The sequence below is a fragment of the Triturus cristatus genome, chromosome 9 (genome assembly GCF_964204655.1).
Source record: "Triturus cristatus chromosome 9, aTriCri1.1, whole genome shotgun sequence".
Taxonomy (NCBI): Eukaryota; Metazoa; Chordata; class Amphibia; order Caudata; family Salamandridae; genus Triturus; species Triturus cristatus.
Genome location: NC_140592.1, coordinates 325,149,549 through 325,168,058, shown reverse-complemented (window position 1 = coordinate 325,168,058; position 18,510 = coordinate 325,149,549). Strand labels below are relative to the sequence as shown.

At 45.8% G+C, this 18,510-nt stretch overlaps 1 protein-coding gene across 1 annotated transcript in view; it reads right to left on the bottom strand.

The window, feature by feature from the left end:
* Nucleotides 1–10,603: 10,603 nt before the first annotated feature.
* RHOA (ras homolog family member A) overlaps nt 10,604–18,510 on the bottom strand; it is a 200,809-nt gene continuing 192,902 nt past the window's right edge. The window contains exon 5 of the mRNA XM_085625053.1: nt 10,604–12,079. Within this exon, the coding sequence (XP_085481179.1) occupies nt 11,906–12,079 (174 nt within the window). The 3' untranslated portion in view covers nt 10,604–11,905. The remainder of the gene's footprint in view (nt 12,080–18,510) is intronic.

Here is an 18,510-nt window from a genome sequence, read left to right as displayed (position 1 = left end):
CCTCTTTACATATGTCTAGGCCCCCTGTCCCGGCACCCAGAAGATCTAAGCAACCAACATTACCCCTCCCAATGAGTGGGGGGCGAGCTAATAATGCATATACTGGTAGCCCCATTAGTCCTAACACTAGGCGCAGGGCGGTTAATTTGCCCCCTGAGGCTGTGCCCTACACAGCGATTATGGTGGGAGTTCCTGAGCTCACTGGTGACACCAAAGAGCCACAGGACTCACTTCGTAACAAGGTAATTAGTTGGCTTAATATTAATAGGCCCCTCCCTCCTAACATCAACGGTGATGTGCTAATGGTCAGAAGGATCCCATGGATTGGAATTACCCCCAAAAACAGGGCAGGTGACTGTATCATAACTAGTTTTAAAAGCCCACTGGTTGCTCCTTACATCTGCAACTGGCTGGTAAGGCCGGACAAATCAAACATAGACGTAGTGTCTCTCTCGCATTTCTACCCAAATGTTTCCAACTTAGTAGTGGGGAGGGAACAGAGTTGGACCAGAGTGGGCTTTGCCGTAGATGGCTCACGGTACAGACCCAAGCACAACTCATTGCCCGCCCATGGTAATTTTGTCCTTCAGAATAGATTCTCCTGTCTGGACCTAGTAGATTGACCAATAAGGGGGGACATCCCACAACACCCAATAAATTCTGCCTATGGGTCTACATTCGGGGGGGAAGGTACATCTGTTCCCGTAAATAAAAAAAGGTGCCTGGCCCATGCAAATGACGGGGGGACCACACTGGCAAGCACACAAGCTTTAGATGAGGATCCACCAAACACATTAACTGTTGCTGTAACGCAATTGGTGGAGGTTGTTGAATTACCCACTCGGTCGCCCATTACCACTGGCTTGGGTGACTTGGGTAATTCTGCACAAGACATCCCGTCTGCACTAAGTGAAGAAGGTCCCCAATTCCAAGGTTCAGGTTTGACCATCCTGTCCTGGAATGTAGCTGGCATCTCAAGTAAGGTGGATACCCCGGAGTGGGAAATTTTGGTCAGCAAAAGTGACATACTCCTCTTCCAAGAGACATGGGCTAGGGTACCACAGCTCAGGAGGGGATATGACATTTTTGAACTCCCGGCAAAATCGAATGGGAGAGGGAGACCTTCGGGAGGTTTAGCAATCTGGGTGGGGAGCCACATTGGGTGTCAGGTGGATGGAATGGACACACTTTCACCGGACATTCAGTGTGTGCTCCTCAGATGGCCTGACAAAAGTACATGGGCTATTGTTAATGTCTACTCTCGACCAGTCGCTGTGGGTAAAGAATCCCCCACCCTAGCTGATCTCTCATATTTTTTAGGGCAATTGACAGGTAACCTGAAAATAGTGATGGGAGGAGATTTCAACTGCCACTTTGAACCCCTGGAGGGCCTAATGGAGGGTGCCTTTACTGCCGAGGACGACCATTGGGGAGTCTCTCCTTCCTCATCACCTCACCCCAAAGCTTGGTCTCCGTTGGCAGTACAACTTACCTCTCTCACCCTGAACTTTGCACTGAGGGCGTGTAATGGGCGCACCCCTTCCGACACTCCTTCGGTGTGCACCTTCAACAAAAAGGGCCATGAGTCAAGGTTGGACTACATTTTTATAGATATTTCCCTGTGGCCCAAAGTCTTAGATTTTAGAGTGATCCCGAGGACAGATAGTGACCACAATTCCCTTCTCTTGGAGATCCAGCATCCAGCCCCTGCCATAGGGATGCTAACTACCGACCTTGCAATCGACCAGGGAGACATATTACTCACTACAAGTAGGCGCCGAGTGAAATGGGGGAAGCTAGTTGACAAAGAAGAAGCTTTAAAAAACCTCTATGGTATTGCACTCCCTAGGTTCCAGGAGGTGGATGCTCTCATTAACCAATCTAGACCCTCAGATTACAATGAGAGACTATTTGACATTCACCAGGCCTTAGTAAGGGACCTTGCAGATGTTTTCAATCCGGCCCTGCCTACTAGAAGGAAAAAGACTCGTGCTCCGACTTGGTACACCTCCACTTGCAGGAAAACTAAGTCCGAGCTTCTTTCCGCAATTAAAGAGGGTAGTGATAAGGTGAAGATTGCTGCCCTTAGGAGGGGGTACAAGTTAGTACTGGCCAACGCAAGGGCAGAGTGGGATTGGAGTCATTGGCATGACCTGTCTGAAGCCCTTAAATCCAAAGACTTTAGGAAATTTTGGGCTCTGGTAAACAATGGAACAGGGGATCTGTTATCCGCAGTAGAACCCAATATTGCCCCCTCTATTTGGGAGGCTCATTTTGGGTCACTATATCAAGAAACCACTCTCTGGCCGGAAGGGATGGTGGTGGAGTCCCCCTGTCTGCCAGATGTGGCCTTGGAATTTTCCCTGGGGGAGGTGAAGCTAGCACTGGAGGGCTTAGCGCTGGGGAAGGCACCGGGGCTGGACAAGCTACCCGGTGATTTGTTCAGATACCACCCTGACATCTGGGCCCCGTACTTTCTTGTCCTTTTCAATGCTATTCTGGGAGGTATGGCGATCCCTTCCTCTTGGTTAGGGGCTGAAATAGTCCCGATTTATAAGAAAGGGTCCCCCTTGAGTCCTGTAAATTATAGGCCTATTAGCCTGATAGATGTTCCCCAAAAGCTTTTTGCGCGTCTTATTCTGAACAATCTATTAGACTGGGTGGAGGAAAATGACATCTTGAGTCCCCTGCAGGCTGGCTTCAGGAGAAACACGTCGACCATGGACCAGATCTTCCGCCTAGTTCTCCTCTACTGGAAGACGGTGAGGATCGAGGGCGGGAGATTGTACATGGTCTTCGTGGATCTGAGGTCAGCCTTTGACCTAGTCCCGCGCAGGAAACTTTGGGAGGTGCTGGAAAAGTTAGGAATCCCCCCCCAGCTACTTAACATCTTGGCCAGGCTGCATGAGAACAACTATGCGCAAGTTAGGTGTGGGAAAGATGGTAGACTTTCATCCAGGTTTCCTGTGTGTCGAGGTGTGAGGCAGGGTTGTGTCCTGGCACCGACCCTGTTTTGTTTATTCATCAATAACGTCATCTCACACCTGGAAAACGTCAAGGACAACGACGCCCCCTGTCTGGCAGGTAGGAGGGTACCGGCAATCATGTTTGCCGATGATACCCTCCTCCTTTCAAAATCCCCCATGGGGATCCAGAGGATCCTGGATGGATTTGGTCTTTTCTGTCATCAGCATGGGTTGGAGGTGAACACAGAGAAGACCAAGTTCATGATCTTCAACCCACCAACTAAAACTAGGCCCAATCCTAACCTGGGGACCACTAGCCTTGAGAGGGTGTCCACCTTCATATATCTGGGGGTCACACTGCAGTAGAACTTGGCATGGGATCGACAGATAGTACGATCCAAGGCCAAATTATCCCAACTGTCGGGTGCAATCCTGAAAGTGGCTAACACTTCTTCCTTCAAGCCCATAAGCCCGGCCCTTGAAACTTACAAGACCCAGGCCAAGGCTGCGGCCATGTATGGCAGTGAGCTATGGGGACATAAAACGGTGAAGGGCCTATCAATAGTGGAAAATAGCTTTCTAAGGCGCCTTCTAGCCCTTCCAAGTGCCACGCCACTCCAGCCTCTAAGAATGGACATGGGTCTCCCCCCTATTGCAGAGGAGCTTGTGTCTAAGCCAGTGAAGTTCTGGCACAGGCTCTGGTCTACGGACGAACTCCATCATTATAGGGAGGATCTCACCCATGTCATGAGCTTAAACTCCAGTGGCAAAATCCCCTGGCTCACCTTTGTGGAAAACGAACTGTCTGCCATTAACCTCCGTGTCCTGTGGGAGGACCCTGCACGAGGCTGCCGTACAATCTCGCGCAAAGCTCTGGCACAAATCTACAAAGCCAGGTCCCTTGCACATTTGATGGACGCTCAAAATAGCGGCACCCTAACCTTGCGATTTTTAGAATCCAAAAATTCTTATGTTTTCGAACCTTTTATGGATTTTATCTTTCCCATCCTGGCAAGGAAACTGTTTGTTCAATGGAGGCATAGCACACTACCTATTAATTCATACACCTCGAAGTGGACAAATGGGGGCGATAAAACTTGTCCCTGCTGTAACAACCATGTGGAAGACGACCCCCACATCTTGTTTGTGTGCCCTGCATACCAAAGGCCCAGAAAATATTGGATAGCACCACTCTGTAAGAACCTGGGGTTCAGAGAGTATGCGCAAGCATACAGGATTTTGAAAACTAGTACCCTGGGCCACATTGTGTTTGCTGTTTCCAAATTTCTTATGGCCATATGGCTGATCAGAAAGAAAAAAATTGTCTGAAGCCCCCTGAACTTTTTAAAGAACATTCTAAATGCAATTTTAAACCATTCCTCGCTGGGAGAGTCGTTTTTATTTAAATGTATTTTAATAATGTTTTAATGTTTGTAATGTTTTCATTGCATCTTTTATGGTCTATACGACCGAAATAAAGAATTTTTGGAATTGGATATTCAAGCATGTGAATCTATGAAAGATTCAATACTGGAGAAAAAACAAGTTACTTACCTGTACACTGTGGTTCTCCAGTATACCTTTCATAGATTCACATGCGGCCCACCCGCCTCCCCTTCAGTCACTCACCTCATTGATATTCTCTCTCACGTAGCATGGATACCTTCCAATCGTGCCACAAAATGAAAGACTTTATACTAGTAGCTATAATTACAGAGGGACTCCCAACCTCAACGACGGGGAATATTCAAGCATGTGAATCTATGAAAGATTCAATCCTGGAGAACTTTTTAAAAAACATTTTATACAGCGAGTAAGGGACATGTCTTCGCCTAAAACTACAGGTTTGAAGCCCTGCAAAGGATGCCATAAGCAGATGTGACAGACCACCAGGTATGTCTCTGTTGTTCCCACTGCAGTTAGAAGTATACATCAGAAAACTATGTGCATAATGTTGTGATTTCTCTCCCCATTTATGGAATTAAGTGTCTGTGGTACTGCCCTTTCAGGACAAGTAGTGTGCCACTAGTGTAGCCTAATTGATCAGTGCCACAGAGTTCTGAGCAGTCTGAGACAATAGATGGTTCTCTGAGACCGGATGTGGGCTCCTTCAAAATAACCATATTTGTTGGATACGTAGCATGGCTTAATGGTCTACTCGAATGCCACAATCGTCTACTGGGACAGTGCGGTCATTGCTTTCACCATATTTATATAGGCTACACAGTCCGGTGAATGGTGAAGATTTGGTCTATGAACTGTTAAGTTCAACAAGTATAAAAAGTCATGTTGCCATGTTTATGGCAATATACTGCTGAAAAGAAATGGCCTAGCACAACCCAATGTCTTATTTTGGATATATATCTATCAGTTCTATGTAGCTTCACTGCTATCACGGACGGGCATTTTAGGAAACAGTGAGTGCTGAGCTTTATTATAGTAGTTTGAACAAGAAACCAATCGCACTGCCTACTTGCCTCCTACTACAAAACGTATATATTTTTGTGTTTCAGGTGCAAGTGGAAGTACCCATGCTGTAAGTCTAGTGTAGCGACAAAGCCCTCATCCCCTAGTCTAGGAACATCATGCACTGTTATAAAAATGAACTTGTCTGTACCTACATATTGATTAAGATGGCATTAATTCTGGATTGAATGACCCCACATTTTCTGGTACGATTAAGAATAAACTCCCGACCGCCTTCTTCTAAAAACTAGATACTTTCTCTTGCTTTTTTTGTAGTATAGCTTTAAACGCTTCCACAAGAGGTCTGCAGTCTCTGAATAGTGCATTATAAATTGTTGTTTTGTGTGGTCTCTGTAGAAACTATTCAGTATTTTACATTCTACAGCTTCCACTTGCCGGATTTTAATCCCATCCTAAGACTAAAGAACCTATGCTTGCATCTTATCCGGCAATCGACTATGGGGGAGGTGAGGAAGGTTACATATGTTGAAGGACACTTGGAACGTCCAGAATCTGAGGGTGTGGCTTCTTCCTCTTCCTTGAACAGAAGGCCCTAATCGGGGTGCACTCTACTGCCAGAAACTAGATGGTCCATGTAGGAGTAGGATCGGCTTCACATGGGTACCCCCACCTTTTGCTGGTGTTTCACTGTTTTTCGACCTTAGTCTGGCTGTGGCCCTGCTAATCAGGACCACAGCCTAGCTGCTTCCTCTCTAAAATGGTTTCCATGTACATATCTAATTGTATTCTGGAGTGCCTTATAAGCCCCTAGTATATGGTATACTATGTACCTAGGGCATAGGTACCTCAGAGGCCTACCAGGGGCTGAAGCATGTATTATGCCACCCCTGGAAAGCACTCCAAAATGGCACCACAGGTCTGCTACTGCAGCCTGGGTAAGGGTGTGCTTGCACCACTTACTGTGGTATAGGCTACCTATATCACTATCATTGCACACACATATAAAACCTATAAGTCACTCCTATGGCAGGCCTTAACAATCCTGAAGGCAGAGTGCTTGGTTTTTATGTGAGGGTGCACCTACATGAGCAGAGCCCCTCTGCAGCGTTCGGAGTACCTCCTCTGATGCTGTTTGTGGTGCAGCCTGACCATATACTCTTAAGTGCATTATAACCTCGCGGTAAATGATAACTTTGGAATGACTGCACGGAAACATGTCGTGTTTGGTGTCAACCGCTTTGGAATACTACTCCCCGCCAGTTCTGGCGGCGGGGGTAGCATTCCACTCTTCTAGAGGGAGAGACATGTTAACACTGGTCTAACCCGGTAGGACTCTCCTGAGCCCTGGCATCACAAAATGGATGCCTCTGCCACAGACACGGGTCTGGATTCCTGCTGCTGACAAACTCCGGCAGGGGAGGCCTGGACAATAGGTTTCCTGTCCCAGGGAGGTGTAACCACCTCCCCAGACAGGCAGATGTGTATTGGGGCTGGGCGGGAGCACTCTCTGGTGCTTTGAAGTCCTGCACTGGGGGCACACTTGGTGTCCCTGTGCATAGTCCAGTTCAAGCCGGTTGCAGGGGCTACCTGCCCCTGCTCTGGCACGAAACTGGACAAAGGAAATGGGTGTAACCACCCCTCTTTCCAAACCCTCCCATAGGTGGGTCCTTGGAGTATGTCAAACCCCCAAACTTAGTATAAGTATGGGAACCCAGTCCTTGCGACTTTAGATTACCCTGGGCGAAACTCTGCAACAAATATACTGGACCTTCGACGTTCTACTTTAACTAGAAGACTGAAGAAATCTCCCTTGAGGTCAAGGAGGGACTCCCCTGCTTGGCAGGCACCAAAGAAGCAACAGAACGGTCTGCATCGCTGAAGCTACCGCCGGACGCCGAAGTCTTTGCATCACCAGAGGTGGATTTCCAGACTTCGCGAGGCTACCCTGAGTCCACAGCAAAGCTGAGGCCCGTGGCTATCGTGGGTGACTTGGAACCGTGACCTCTGGACACCGTGAACTTTTGCAGCAACACTATCTTCCTGGTCTTCCTCGAAATTGTGCTTTGGGCTCCGAGTAGCCCCAGCCTTGAGCACCTCCTGCACCGAAGATTGCTGGCCTCCACTCCACGAGTGACCCGTGGGCCAGTTTCAAGTACGACCGCTCAAGGTTCCTTCGCGATCGCTAGCCCGTTGGCTAGTAGGTCCCCACGAAGGCAACTCCTCTTCTAATTGGGCTTTCCTGGTTGCTCCAGACGTGCCCTGACTTATCCTCGCTGGGTGAGTCCATCAGACCTTGCTGGTCTGCACCGCAGTCCTTTCTCGGATTTCCAGTGACTTGCCGTTGCCAAGGCTTGTTGGGTCCATTCTGGTCGCCGATACCGCAGCACTCGACAGACTTCGTGGGACAGCTCGAATCTGGCTCATAGACTTCGTCGACACCTCCCGGACCTCGTGGCTGAAGAGTCAAGACAACCATCATCTCACCTGAAGCACCAGACATCTGTGGGCATTGGTCCATCCTGCCCTCGGTCACTGGCTAGTGACCCAGACTCTGTCCCCTCTGCTTTCAGGTTCCTTCCATCCTAGATCCAGGCTTGGATCTCTTCGGACACTTCTCTTCACGGAAGCAGCAGTTCTTTGCCAGCTTCCATTGTAATCGACGACGCGACCCGACACCAAAAGACACCTATGCACCCGGCTTCCCTGGGTGAGGTAACTAGAGTACTCCGGTGGTCCCGTGGGTGCTAGCCCTAGAACTTCTTAAGTCCAAAAGGGTTTGGTCCTGACTCGATTCTAAGTGTCCCTAATCTTTAAATTTCCAACCGCGACATTGCCCATAGAAGCCAACAGGAACCCGCGGTTGTGTTTACACACTGCACACAGCCCCCATGGGTCCCCTGTGTCACTACCTTGGGTGGTTCCTTGGGGTCCCAGCAATTCTACAGGCTCTAGGCCTTGTGTCTAGTTCAGTCGTGGTTCTTATACCACTTTCTTGGTATTTGGTTTGGTACGCCCCTAGGGCCCAAGCGTGTATTTATGCTATTACTGTGGATTGCTAACTTGTAAATTAAGTACTTCGAACTCCAGTCTCAAAGAGACTAGAGGGGTGTGTTTTATCCTAAATACATATATTTTGAATATATACCTGGTGTGGTTGTCCTTTCATTTGATCATTCAAGAGATTAGACTGGTAAAACAAGCTGCTTTACATTCCTTCAAGACTTAGCCTGAAGGCTGCTCTCCATAGCTACCACTAGGATAGCTTTCAATAAAGGTTGTCTTTAACCAATTCACCAGAACGGGTTGTTTGGACTGATACAAGGTGCCCACTAGAACTAGGGGACAGCATATATCAGGCCACCTTCTCACAGTTCATATACATATGCTAGTTGAAAATGTATGAAAGGCTTGGTGCTCTTTATGTTGGAGTGGGTTGTGGAGCTGAAAGTCCCTGCGTGTGTCCATGTCAGTTCAAGCAAATCATTATCTATTTCATTCTGACCGACCTTGGGGTGGGGGGCGGATACGCAAACAGATACTCTTTTAAACTGAGGTGACTAATGTAAGAATAACCAGACCATGACATAATTGCTATTTGAAGTTTAATATTGTCATGGAGTACATGGCGTTATAACTGCACCCCAGTAGAACATGGCTTACTGACTCGCCAAGTGTAAAAATATATAAGAACTAGTGGTCGTCATTATAAATAGAGTGCATGAGGAGTGTTTTGGTACATAAAAGATTTCATATTTAAGATCCCTGTGTAAGATGCCACTGGGGTTCTAGGGTTCTTCACAGGGTTTAAGGGTTATCCTTTTTCTCTTCTCCTTGTACTACACTGCAGAAACCATTTTAAGTTGCATATCTCGGTCTTGCTAGAAATCACATTCACTTGAATGAAGCCGACTACTTTGAATTTACCTTACCTGGCCAACAGGGTTCCAGTCGGTTAGCATGTGGCCTGACAGGAACAACACTTAAACAAATAATGTGTCCAAAAGCATGGCCTAAGCTGCACACCTAGGACACAGGGATGCAGATGGGCTGCTTGCTCAACTCCCACATTCTGTGTCTTGCCCAACTGTAGAAGCCAGGAGTCTGCAACAGTATCAGATTTGCCTGAGGTCTAATGGGTTCCAATCCTCAAATGAAGACTAACACTTACTCTAACTCGTTGCCACACCGGGAAGAAATTAACTTAGCACTGATAGATGATAAAAGTTTGGGGACAGTTTCAAATTTGAGTGACGGTTGGAGCCGAACATTTGCAATACTAAATATCATCTGACTCTTCTGGTTTATACAGTATTCACCTTTTAACTGGAACATCTCTAAACATCCGTATAGAGAAAGACTAGAACAGCAAGAAATAACTTTGGCAGTCTCACATGGAGGGGAAAGAAATGTACCACAAGACCAAAAAGCAGTCTACACTAGCTCAACCCAAAGAAACTGAGACAGGACCCTGGCCTTTTATTGCATCAGTAGCCAACCCCAACTACCAATATAAAGACCTACTAGGAAAAGCCCAGAAGGTCCAAAATTGCAGACTGGAGGCATGCAACCGCTGCCCAGAACAACTGGGTTTCCCTGGGAGGGGCTGGCTTAAGCATTAAGGCTTGTGTGCTGCTTTACCCTTTGCTTCACCCTATGATTCCTCAGACAACTTACATGCGAGACTAATCCCTCAAACTACATCTCACACAAATGTAAGCCTCTGCAAGCTTTGTTGACCCAGCGTAAGAGCCAATGTTCCTTCAACTCATCACACCTGTGATCTGTGTGTGGATCCAACATACAGTGTGAGGGCCTGTACGCTTCCACTCAGTGTTGCAGCAAGTCTAATTTCCCTTGTCACCAACAGTATCGACCTAGCATGTGGGCCTGTGGGGGACCGCTACTAAATCTTTACTGTGCTCTTTAGAACTGCAAATTCATAGTCCTCCAACCGTCCTTACAAGAGTAGAGGTTGCTACCCACACAGACAGTGCCCAAGAAGCGCAACCATCTCCTGAGAAAGCAGTATGAAGAGCGTTGAACATGCTCCAGTGACAGAATTAAGAAATGACTGTACGACCATGCTTGCAATTATTCTACACTGCACTTGGGCTGTATCACCTAGAGATTCCTTCGCAAATGTATCCTCGCTTTAAGCATGCACAGGTAAAGCATCCAGACAAAAGGAAATTTCATTCATAAACCAATCCTTAAGTTGAAATAATTTTATTTTCAAATACACTTTCTTAAAAAAATCCTTATGCAGAGAATAACAGTATATTAGACACCCAATTATATAAAATACACTACAATTAGCCTGGCTGTAAAAGAATTGTCCCCCAGCCCACTTTCCTGGCCACATGGCACCCAAAGTGACTAATTACACAGTAACTGTATATACCAAAAAAGCCTTATATGAAGTAATTAGTTGTTCTAAATAAAAATATTTAAGGAATAAAGTAAGATACTTTCCTTCATCGCCAACCTCTGGATTTAAAGCATTGTTTGATCACTTTTTATATGTCCAGAAGAAATTAGTTTTGGCGCCATGGTATAAATCTATTCTGTGCAATTCGAGAATATCCCCCTACCCCCAAACAATATTATGAAATTCACCCCTTACCAACCATGGGGTGCCACAGTGAATGATATTACCTGCGTTTGCACTTTTAATACTGTGTATTGCACAATGTGGAATTATGCACAAGCTTTTAAAATTTGTGACACTGCATGAAGAAAGGTGTGAAGGTGCTTATGTTTTAATATCGTTGTTTATAATTCCCTACAATCACCTTTATTTTTTGGTTAAATATTTCACTGACATTAATGAGAAATCAGTGCCTATGCTCTGGCAAGTGGGTCTTATCAAAAGAACATCTTAGTGTCACAAACTTAAGTGGATACATCATACAGGTATTTGAAAGCAAAGACAAGGGCAATCACTAAAAACGTAAGTGGGTTTTTTGCAAAACAGAAAAAGACAACATATAGGACAACCTCCAAAAAAAGCGGACCGTGGCCCAAAAAAAATGTTTTGCCTTGCCACAATATACACCCTTAAATTTGCTTACAACTGCATACTTGATAGAAAAAAACTAGAGTTAAAATAAAGAGGTCATAGTTGTACCAGCAGGTCGGCGGGGTGATGCAAAAAAAAAAAAAAAAAAGAAAAGCTACAAGTGTCTATTTTTTAACAAACTTTTTTAATACACCATTTTCCCCCAATATGTTTGTCACTATCTTCTCGTAGTACAAAGACTGTTTATTTAAGGAATGTTTAAGATATTCTTGAGAGCATAACTGTTATTGTGACAAGGCAGTATAACAAAATAAAATGTTGAGAAATTACAATTGACTTAAATACCTGTAAGCAAGAGGAAACGTTGTTTAAAATAAGAACTTGTGAAGAAAAATCATGCACTAAGATTAATAAACATCACTTCAAGAATCTTGTTAGCCCCTTGTTGCAGAGAGTGCTTGATGGTGCTCCCAGCCTAAGGCGGCTGCTGGGTTTAAATGAGAAGGCACGTGGACTTTTTCTTGCCTCGCCTGGCTTGCAAAGCTGCCCTCGTAGCCATTTCAAACACTTCCCGCACACCATCATGTGTCTTGGCAGAGCATTCCATGTAGCCAAAAGCACCAATCCTGTTAGCCATGTCCCTGCCTTCCTCCGGTTTCACAGGCTCCTACAAAAATATTAAAGAAAACTGTGCTCAGACAATGTCCGTGAGAGAAAATATTATTGATGAAATTAACCAGTTAGCTGCGCAAATAAAATGAGGCACAATTCAAAGGAAAAACAATCTACAAACTTTCGCCAGTCAAAAGGACCACAGTATAAAGCACCACAAATCTAATGTGAACGCAGTATTGATCAGAAACAGACCATGAACTGTGGGGGAAAAAAAGACTTTTTTTTTACATTATTAACAGAACGTTAAATACCTTCGGGAATATTCGTGGTAAAGGATTCTTTGTAACCGGTGTTACGAAAATTAAACGAGCACTCGCAGCACTCATGGCTGCCAAGGTTTCAGATTGCTATGTTTAACATTTTCATGATTTTAATGCAATTATGAGTGACATTTCAACGACTGTGCGTGACATTTTCTCACAAGCAAAATAAAGCAATAAAAACGAGGGAAACAAATATCAGAAATGACACCCATTAGAGTAATGAGAAACTCTAAGAAGATCTTAAACAAGCATTTACAATGTAATGGTCTCGGCATTGGTAAAGTTAGAGCTATTGGCATTGCTCATGACATTATTTTTGTTTATGTTTTTAAAACATTTAAAGAAACGGCATTGTCATGAGCAATGCCAATAGCTCTAACTTTAACAATGCCGAGACCGTTGCATTGTAAATGCTTGTTATCAATAAGCCTGGGTTACCATGCAGAAACTCTTGTAACATGTTAAGCATATCATCATTTTTGAGCAGCCTTTTTACTGCTTTTCTCTTTCTGCAAACGTAGTTGCTCTGACTTTTACCCAAATCTAACAGACACTGCCTAGCTATACGTACATTCCCCTCTTTAGTTAGCAAAAATTAAAAAAAGTTTAAGCCAACTTCCATTTAAAGTGCTGGGGCCTCTGAATGTTGTTTTGAGACTGACGCACTAGGCAGGCCTAAGACTTGGCAAAGTACCCTTCATCCATACCATATATTTTAAAATCGGAGGCTTTACCCAGTATTATTCCTGCATTACCGTAATTCAGAATGGGATTTATTTTAGAAGAATAGTCTTAAAAATGGAACAACCACTTGCCTGCATAGTGTTGGTTAAATCGGAAAAGACCATAACGGGATATTTTTTCTTGATTCAAAGCATACTGCATATGTTTGTCAAAATGTAACTTATTGTTAAATAGAACTCCCACATACTTATAAGGGTCCACAGTGTTGAGCTTTCTGTGCATTATTTAGTGTCCGGCTAATCGAACTATTCCTATTAATGTGCTTGACCTCGGGTTTTTAATATTAATACGTTTATTTGCCTTGCAAGACATTTCAGGGGAAATTAGCTGGCTTACTTGTACATCTGCAGTTCTATCAAGTTATGTAGGGTTGTCCAAATAAAATAGTGCATTCACTGGCCTGCGTTTAATGTAGGGGGGCAGGCTTGTGATTTCTTAGAAATTTCCGGAAGATCCCTTTAAGATGGGGGGGGAGGGGGAACCAATGGAGCCAAAAAAAACAGAAAAGAGAAGCAGGTACACATTAGATCCAAAGCAGAATAACAGGAGCCAAGCAAATAAAACGGTGGCCAACAAACTAAGAAACCGACTGCCCTGCTGTACGTGATGGGTGGCCACTACTTAAGCACTGGCTGGCATGTATGGCAATGGTAGGTACACCTCTGACAGAGAGAATGGCTCATTGGTGAGTCTTAGAGCTGGCAGAAAAGTGTTGGTTGGGCTGTGTGTCTATGGCCCAGCAGCTCCCCCTGCAATAATCTTTTAGAAAAATTCATGATACAACAAAACACGCATTGACAAAGTCAAAAGTTTGGCAGCCAAAGACAGTTTTATTGGCTTTATCAGTGCTTGTTTTATAGCATGGCATCACATTTTTTAAATAACTCACTTATTTGCTCAATCTCACCTGCTTTCCATGAGAAGAAAACAAGCAGGTGTTGCACTCCGCACCTTTTGTTTTTATTAAAGTAATAATCTGTTATTTGTATAGCGCTTTTACAAAAGTGCTTTGGGTCGAAGATGGAAAGGAACATGAGTGGCTCAAATTATGGCTGCCATGCGATGGGTTGTCATTACCCCCCCCCCCCCCCCCCTCCACTTTATCAGCTTGATCTGGGGGTGGGCATCACAGGGTCATTTTGTGTAACAGGAAAAATGTACTTTTTAATGGCTTCTTTGATTGTTCAGAGACTCTGGCCTCCAGGAAGTTCGTAAATACAATCTCTTGCGGTGCAAGGGGGGAAAAAGGATGAAGAGACAGAAGGATGGAAGGAAGGATGGACAGAAGGAAGGATGGACAGAAGGAAGGATGGACAGAAGGAAGGAAGGGGAAAAGGAAGGAAGGGGAAAAGGAAGGATGGAGAGAAGGATGACGTGACGGATGGAGAAAAGGGTGGCTGGGCAGAAGGATGGCTGAAGGTGAGAAGGGTGAATGGAGAGAAGGATGAATGGGTGGATGGAGAGAAAAGATAGACTGATGTGTGGATGGAAAGAATGGTGGATGGAAGGATGGAAGAGGAAGGGAGGGAGGAGAAGGATGAACAGGGGGAAGGGTGGATGGAAAGAAAGATGGAGAGAAGGAAGGGTAGATGGAAAAGACAGAAAGGTGGATGAATGGCAAAATGACCAGAAAGGATGGAAAAAAGCATGATGGAATAAGACAGACGAAGGACGGAAAGAAAGAAGGACCAAAAGACTGAAAAAAGGATGCAGAGAAGGAAGGAAATGAAAGAATTTCAGAATCCCCTAATGGGGGCAATCTCCCGAGCGACTGGAAGCAGAGCATCCGGTAACACTGAGTCGCCTGGTAACCCTAGCTTCAATGCCTAAAGTGGCTTCATGAAGTTCTGAAAATAAGAGAAACAGACCTTTTGTGCTGGGTATTTTGTCTGAGGTTCAGGGGAGATGTGGACTCGGAAAAACAACAGGGGATAGTCCCGGAGAAGGTGCGATCACAGCTCAGGACCTGGAAATTGGATCCATTTTAGCACCCACTTGTCCCGCCCCCTTGCCCTCCTGGGACTCTGAGGGGAAACAAAGGCTTTGTGTGTTCTAAACAAACACACAGGACAGCTCTTTCGATAGAGTGCGAGATCCCTCGGAAACACATGGGGGTGGGGAGAAGGGGGGTGGGGGGTTGTAAGGAGTGGGGCAGGGAACGGACGGCGCCCGAAAGAAAGGTAGAATTGCATCGACGACGATGCTCAGCACGTGCTTTATGCGCACCTACCTCTCTATGTGTCATCTTCGGTTTGGGTGGGACAAAGAACAGGTTATTTGAACAACAATGTATACATCACTGAACTGCGGTTTTATTATCAAAACTATTTTCTTCAGTATTTGCTTTGAGGATTTCTTCACCTGTGTCTTCCTTTGGTTTAATAAACCAAATAGTTTGTCTCAAATCGGCATAGCACGGACCCTCTGAGGAGAAACCAACATCAGCCCTGGCAGAGAGGTGCTCAACCCCCCCTCCCCCCCCCCCCCCCTTGCAGGAGGCCGTGGCTTGAATGGAGTCGTGAAGGCATGGACGGGTCAAGCAGGGTCTATCCTGTTCTGAAAGCAGCCCCAGACCAGTGCGGCCCTGACCAAATTGTGAAAATCAAACACAAGGGAGGAGGAGGCCTTCCCCGGAGCACCGGTGAATAGTGAGAAAAGGGAGGGGCACCCAGGCACCAACAATGGAAGGACTGGATAACGCCTCACTACTACTGTCTCTGCGTGAACTTCCTCCCGCAAAACTGCGGCGCCCCTATCTATTCCCTGCCTGTGAACCCCGCCAACATCAACACCGTGGCAAACACCTTCCCGCTCTTTGACACCTAACCCCTAGCGCGAGCGTTGAAAGGGCCCGGGAAACGAAGACTGTCGGCAGGTTTTTTGGTTGTAAATTTGCACTGTATGTGAATTCTCACAGGAGAATGAACACAAACTCCCGGCCATCGTTCAGCTGCCCCCACCGTGCCCGCACTCACGGCTGATGGAAGAAAATAAAAAAGTAATATTTGGAAGGGGCAGGCAGCTTTGCCAAACCGTGGCCTTTCTCCGAGGCGAAGCAGAAATGCCTCGGAGAAAGGCAGCGGCTGATTCGGATTCGGGGGCGTGTTTTTCCTCTTCTCTCCTCTTGCCATTGGCTGGAGGAGAAAATGAGAAAAGTAGCCAAAAAACACGCCCCCGAAACCGAAAAGGACGGGGCCTGATCGGAGAGACAAACCTCTTCTCCAATGACTGGCCAGCATTAAAGAGGCCAGCCAATGGAGAAGAGGGGAGAGCCTTTCTCCGAGGCGAAGCAGAAATGCCTCGGAGAAAGGCAGCGGCTGATTCGGATTCGGGGGCGTGTTTTTCCTCTTCTCTCCTCTTGCCATTGGCTGGAGGAGAAAATGAGAAAAGTAGCCAAAAAACACGCCCCCGAAACCGAAAAGGACGGGGCCTGATCGGAGAGACAAACCTCTTCTCCAATGACTGGCCAGCATTAAAGAGGCCAGCCAATGGAGAAGAGGGGAGAAGAAGGGCGGGTTCAAGCCCCTCTTCTCCAAAACATTAAATCTCCCGACTTCCGGTTCTGCCTTCGGCAGACCGGATGGTCCCGAGACCTAAAAACTGCTGCAAGGGACCAGAAATCAGGAGAGTGCGGTGCACATATTACAGCAAGCCAGGACGCTGTATTAGACTCTACTTTATTACTGCTTAATCCAGTGGTTCCCAAACTGTGCGCTGTGGCTCCCTGGGGACCCGACAAACATAGCCTGGGGAGCCTCGCGCCAAGCACTTTGATGCATTTAATGTTAAAGAGTCTGTTGGCTTCAGTTAAACTAATTAGACTTAAAAGCATGATGTTGATGATTTTTAAGTGACATGCCTATAGCAGTAAACCTAGTGCTTAGTTGATGGCATATCGAGGGAGATGACCTCCATATTTCACTGGATCCCCACGTTCCAACACTCCCAAAATAAGCGGAAGATGCCGGATTAATTTTGTTGGATTCGTTAATATTTTTGTTTTTTTCAAATACAATTTACACCAATGCAAGTTATCAGGAAAGTACAGTTCTGTATTAAACATTAAGTGTTATTAAGTATTGACACTTTTACTTGAACCATAGTTACTTCCAGTACACATTTCTTACAATACACACACATTTCCAGACAAGCCTGCTCTCTCCTTGAGCACAGGGAAGTAAAAGACAATATACAGTATAATGCCACCATTTAGAAGCAAGACAGAAGGACGTTTAAAAAAAAAAAAAAAAAAAAGATCGGAGGAAGTTATGTGGCTTGCATTAATTTGGAGGAAATTTTAGGTAGGAGACAGCATAAATAAAGCTGTATGTAATTTAAAAAATCGTGAGTCAGCCTGCTGAGACAGGTGTGTTGGCACGTATGACATGGCTGGAAATGGAAGTGCAGGCAAAATATTCTTCAAACGCAGAAACACTATGTGTCAACCCTAACATGGACACGATCTTCTGTCTAATCACAATAAATTATTAGTCACCAACTGTCAGCTGACTCGGACTCGCTGACTGAACTGGTCATTGTACAAGCCTCAGGGGAGTTAGGCGGAGTCTGGCACATTAAGTTGTTAATCTAAACAAATTGAATTAAAAGTAAAGTGTGTGCTCATGGTAATACAATCTATTTGCGCTGGCGCCATTATTGTGTGTAAAATAATAAAGGCTGCATTCTGTTCAACATGGCTGGTGCGGACTATACGGACAGATGGTACACCACTACTTTTATCATTCATGCTCAGCTATAAATACAAGCATTGGCAGGCTCGGACCGAACACATTTTGCAGATCACTGCACGGAGAGGACGGTGAAGTTTGTTAGCTGCAGCACACTGACTATGTGTGTGAAGTGTCTTAAGTCAAGTGACGTCTGTGTGTGCCGTGGAACTTACTGGAGAAAGGCAAGCTGTTAAGCACACGATTTATCATTTGGAACGTAATCACCCGCGACCGCAACTAAATTGAACTTACTGAATTGTTTTAATTTATGCCAAAGGCCTGACGTAGACCCCAGTCAGTCCACCAAGACAGAAACACTTACTCGAATTTGCAAGAGCCGGCAGCTGCATTTCTGCGTACACGTCGGCCACCTGGCTGGGCCCGCTTGTCTCAGGGGTGGCCTGGCCCGGCTGGGTCGGGTCCGTGTCGGTTGCAACGCGGCCCACAGGAGGATTCCAATTACCGCGGTGCTGCAAGCAGCTAATTAACATCAGCCTGCCCATTCCGAACTGCAGAGCGTATGCGCCACGGAGGGGCAGCAGTCAACGACCCATAACTGTGAGTCTGACAGAACTGTCGGACTCCTGACCTCACGCTTATGTCTCAGACGTACCCACGGTAGGCACTGACTTGCCTTCATTGAAATATGCCGTGCCCCGCTGTGGTTGAATCCAGAATGGGAATCA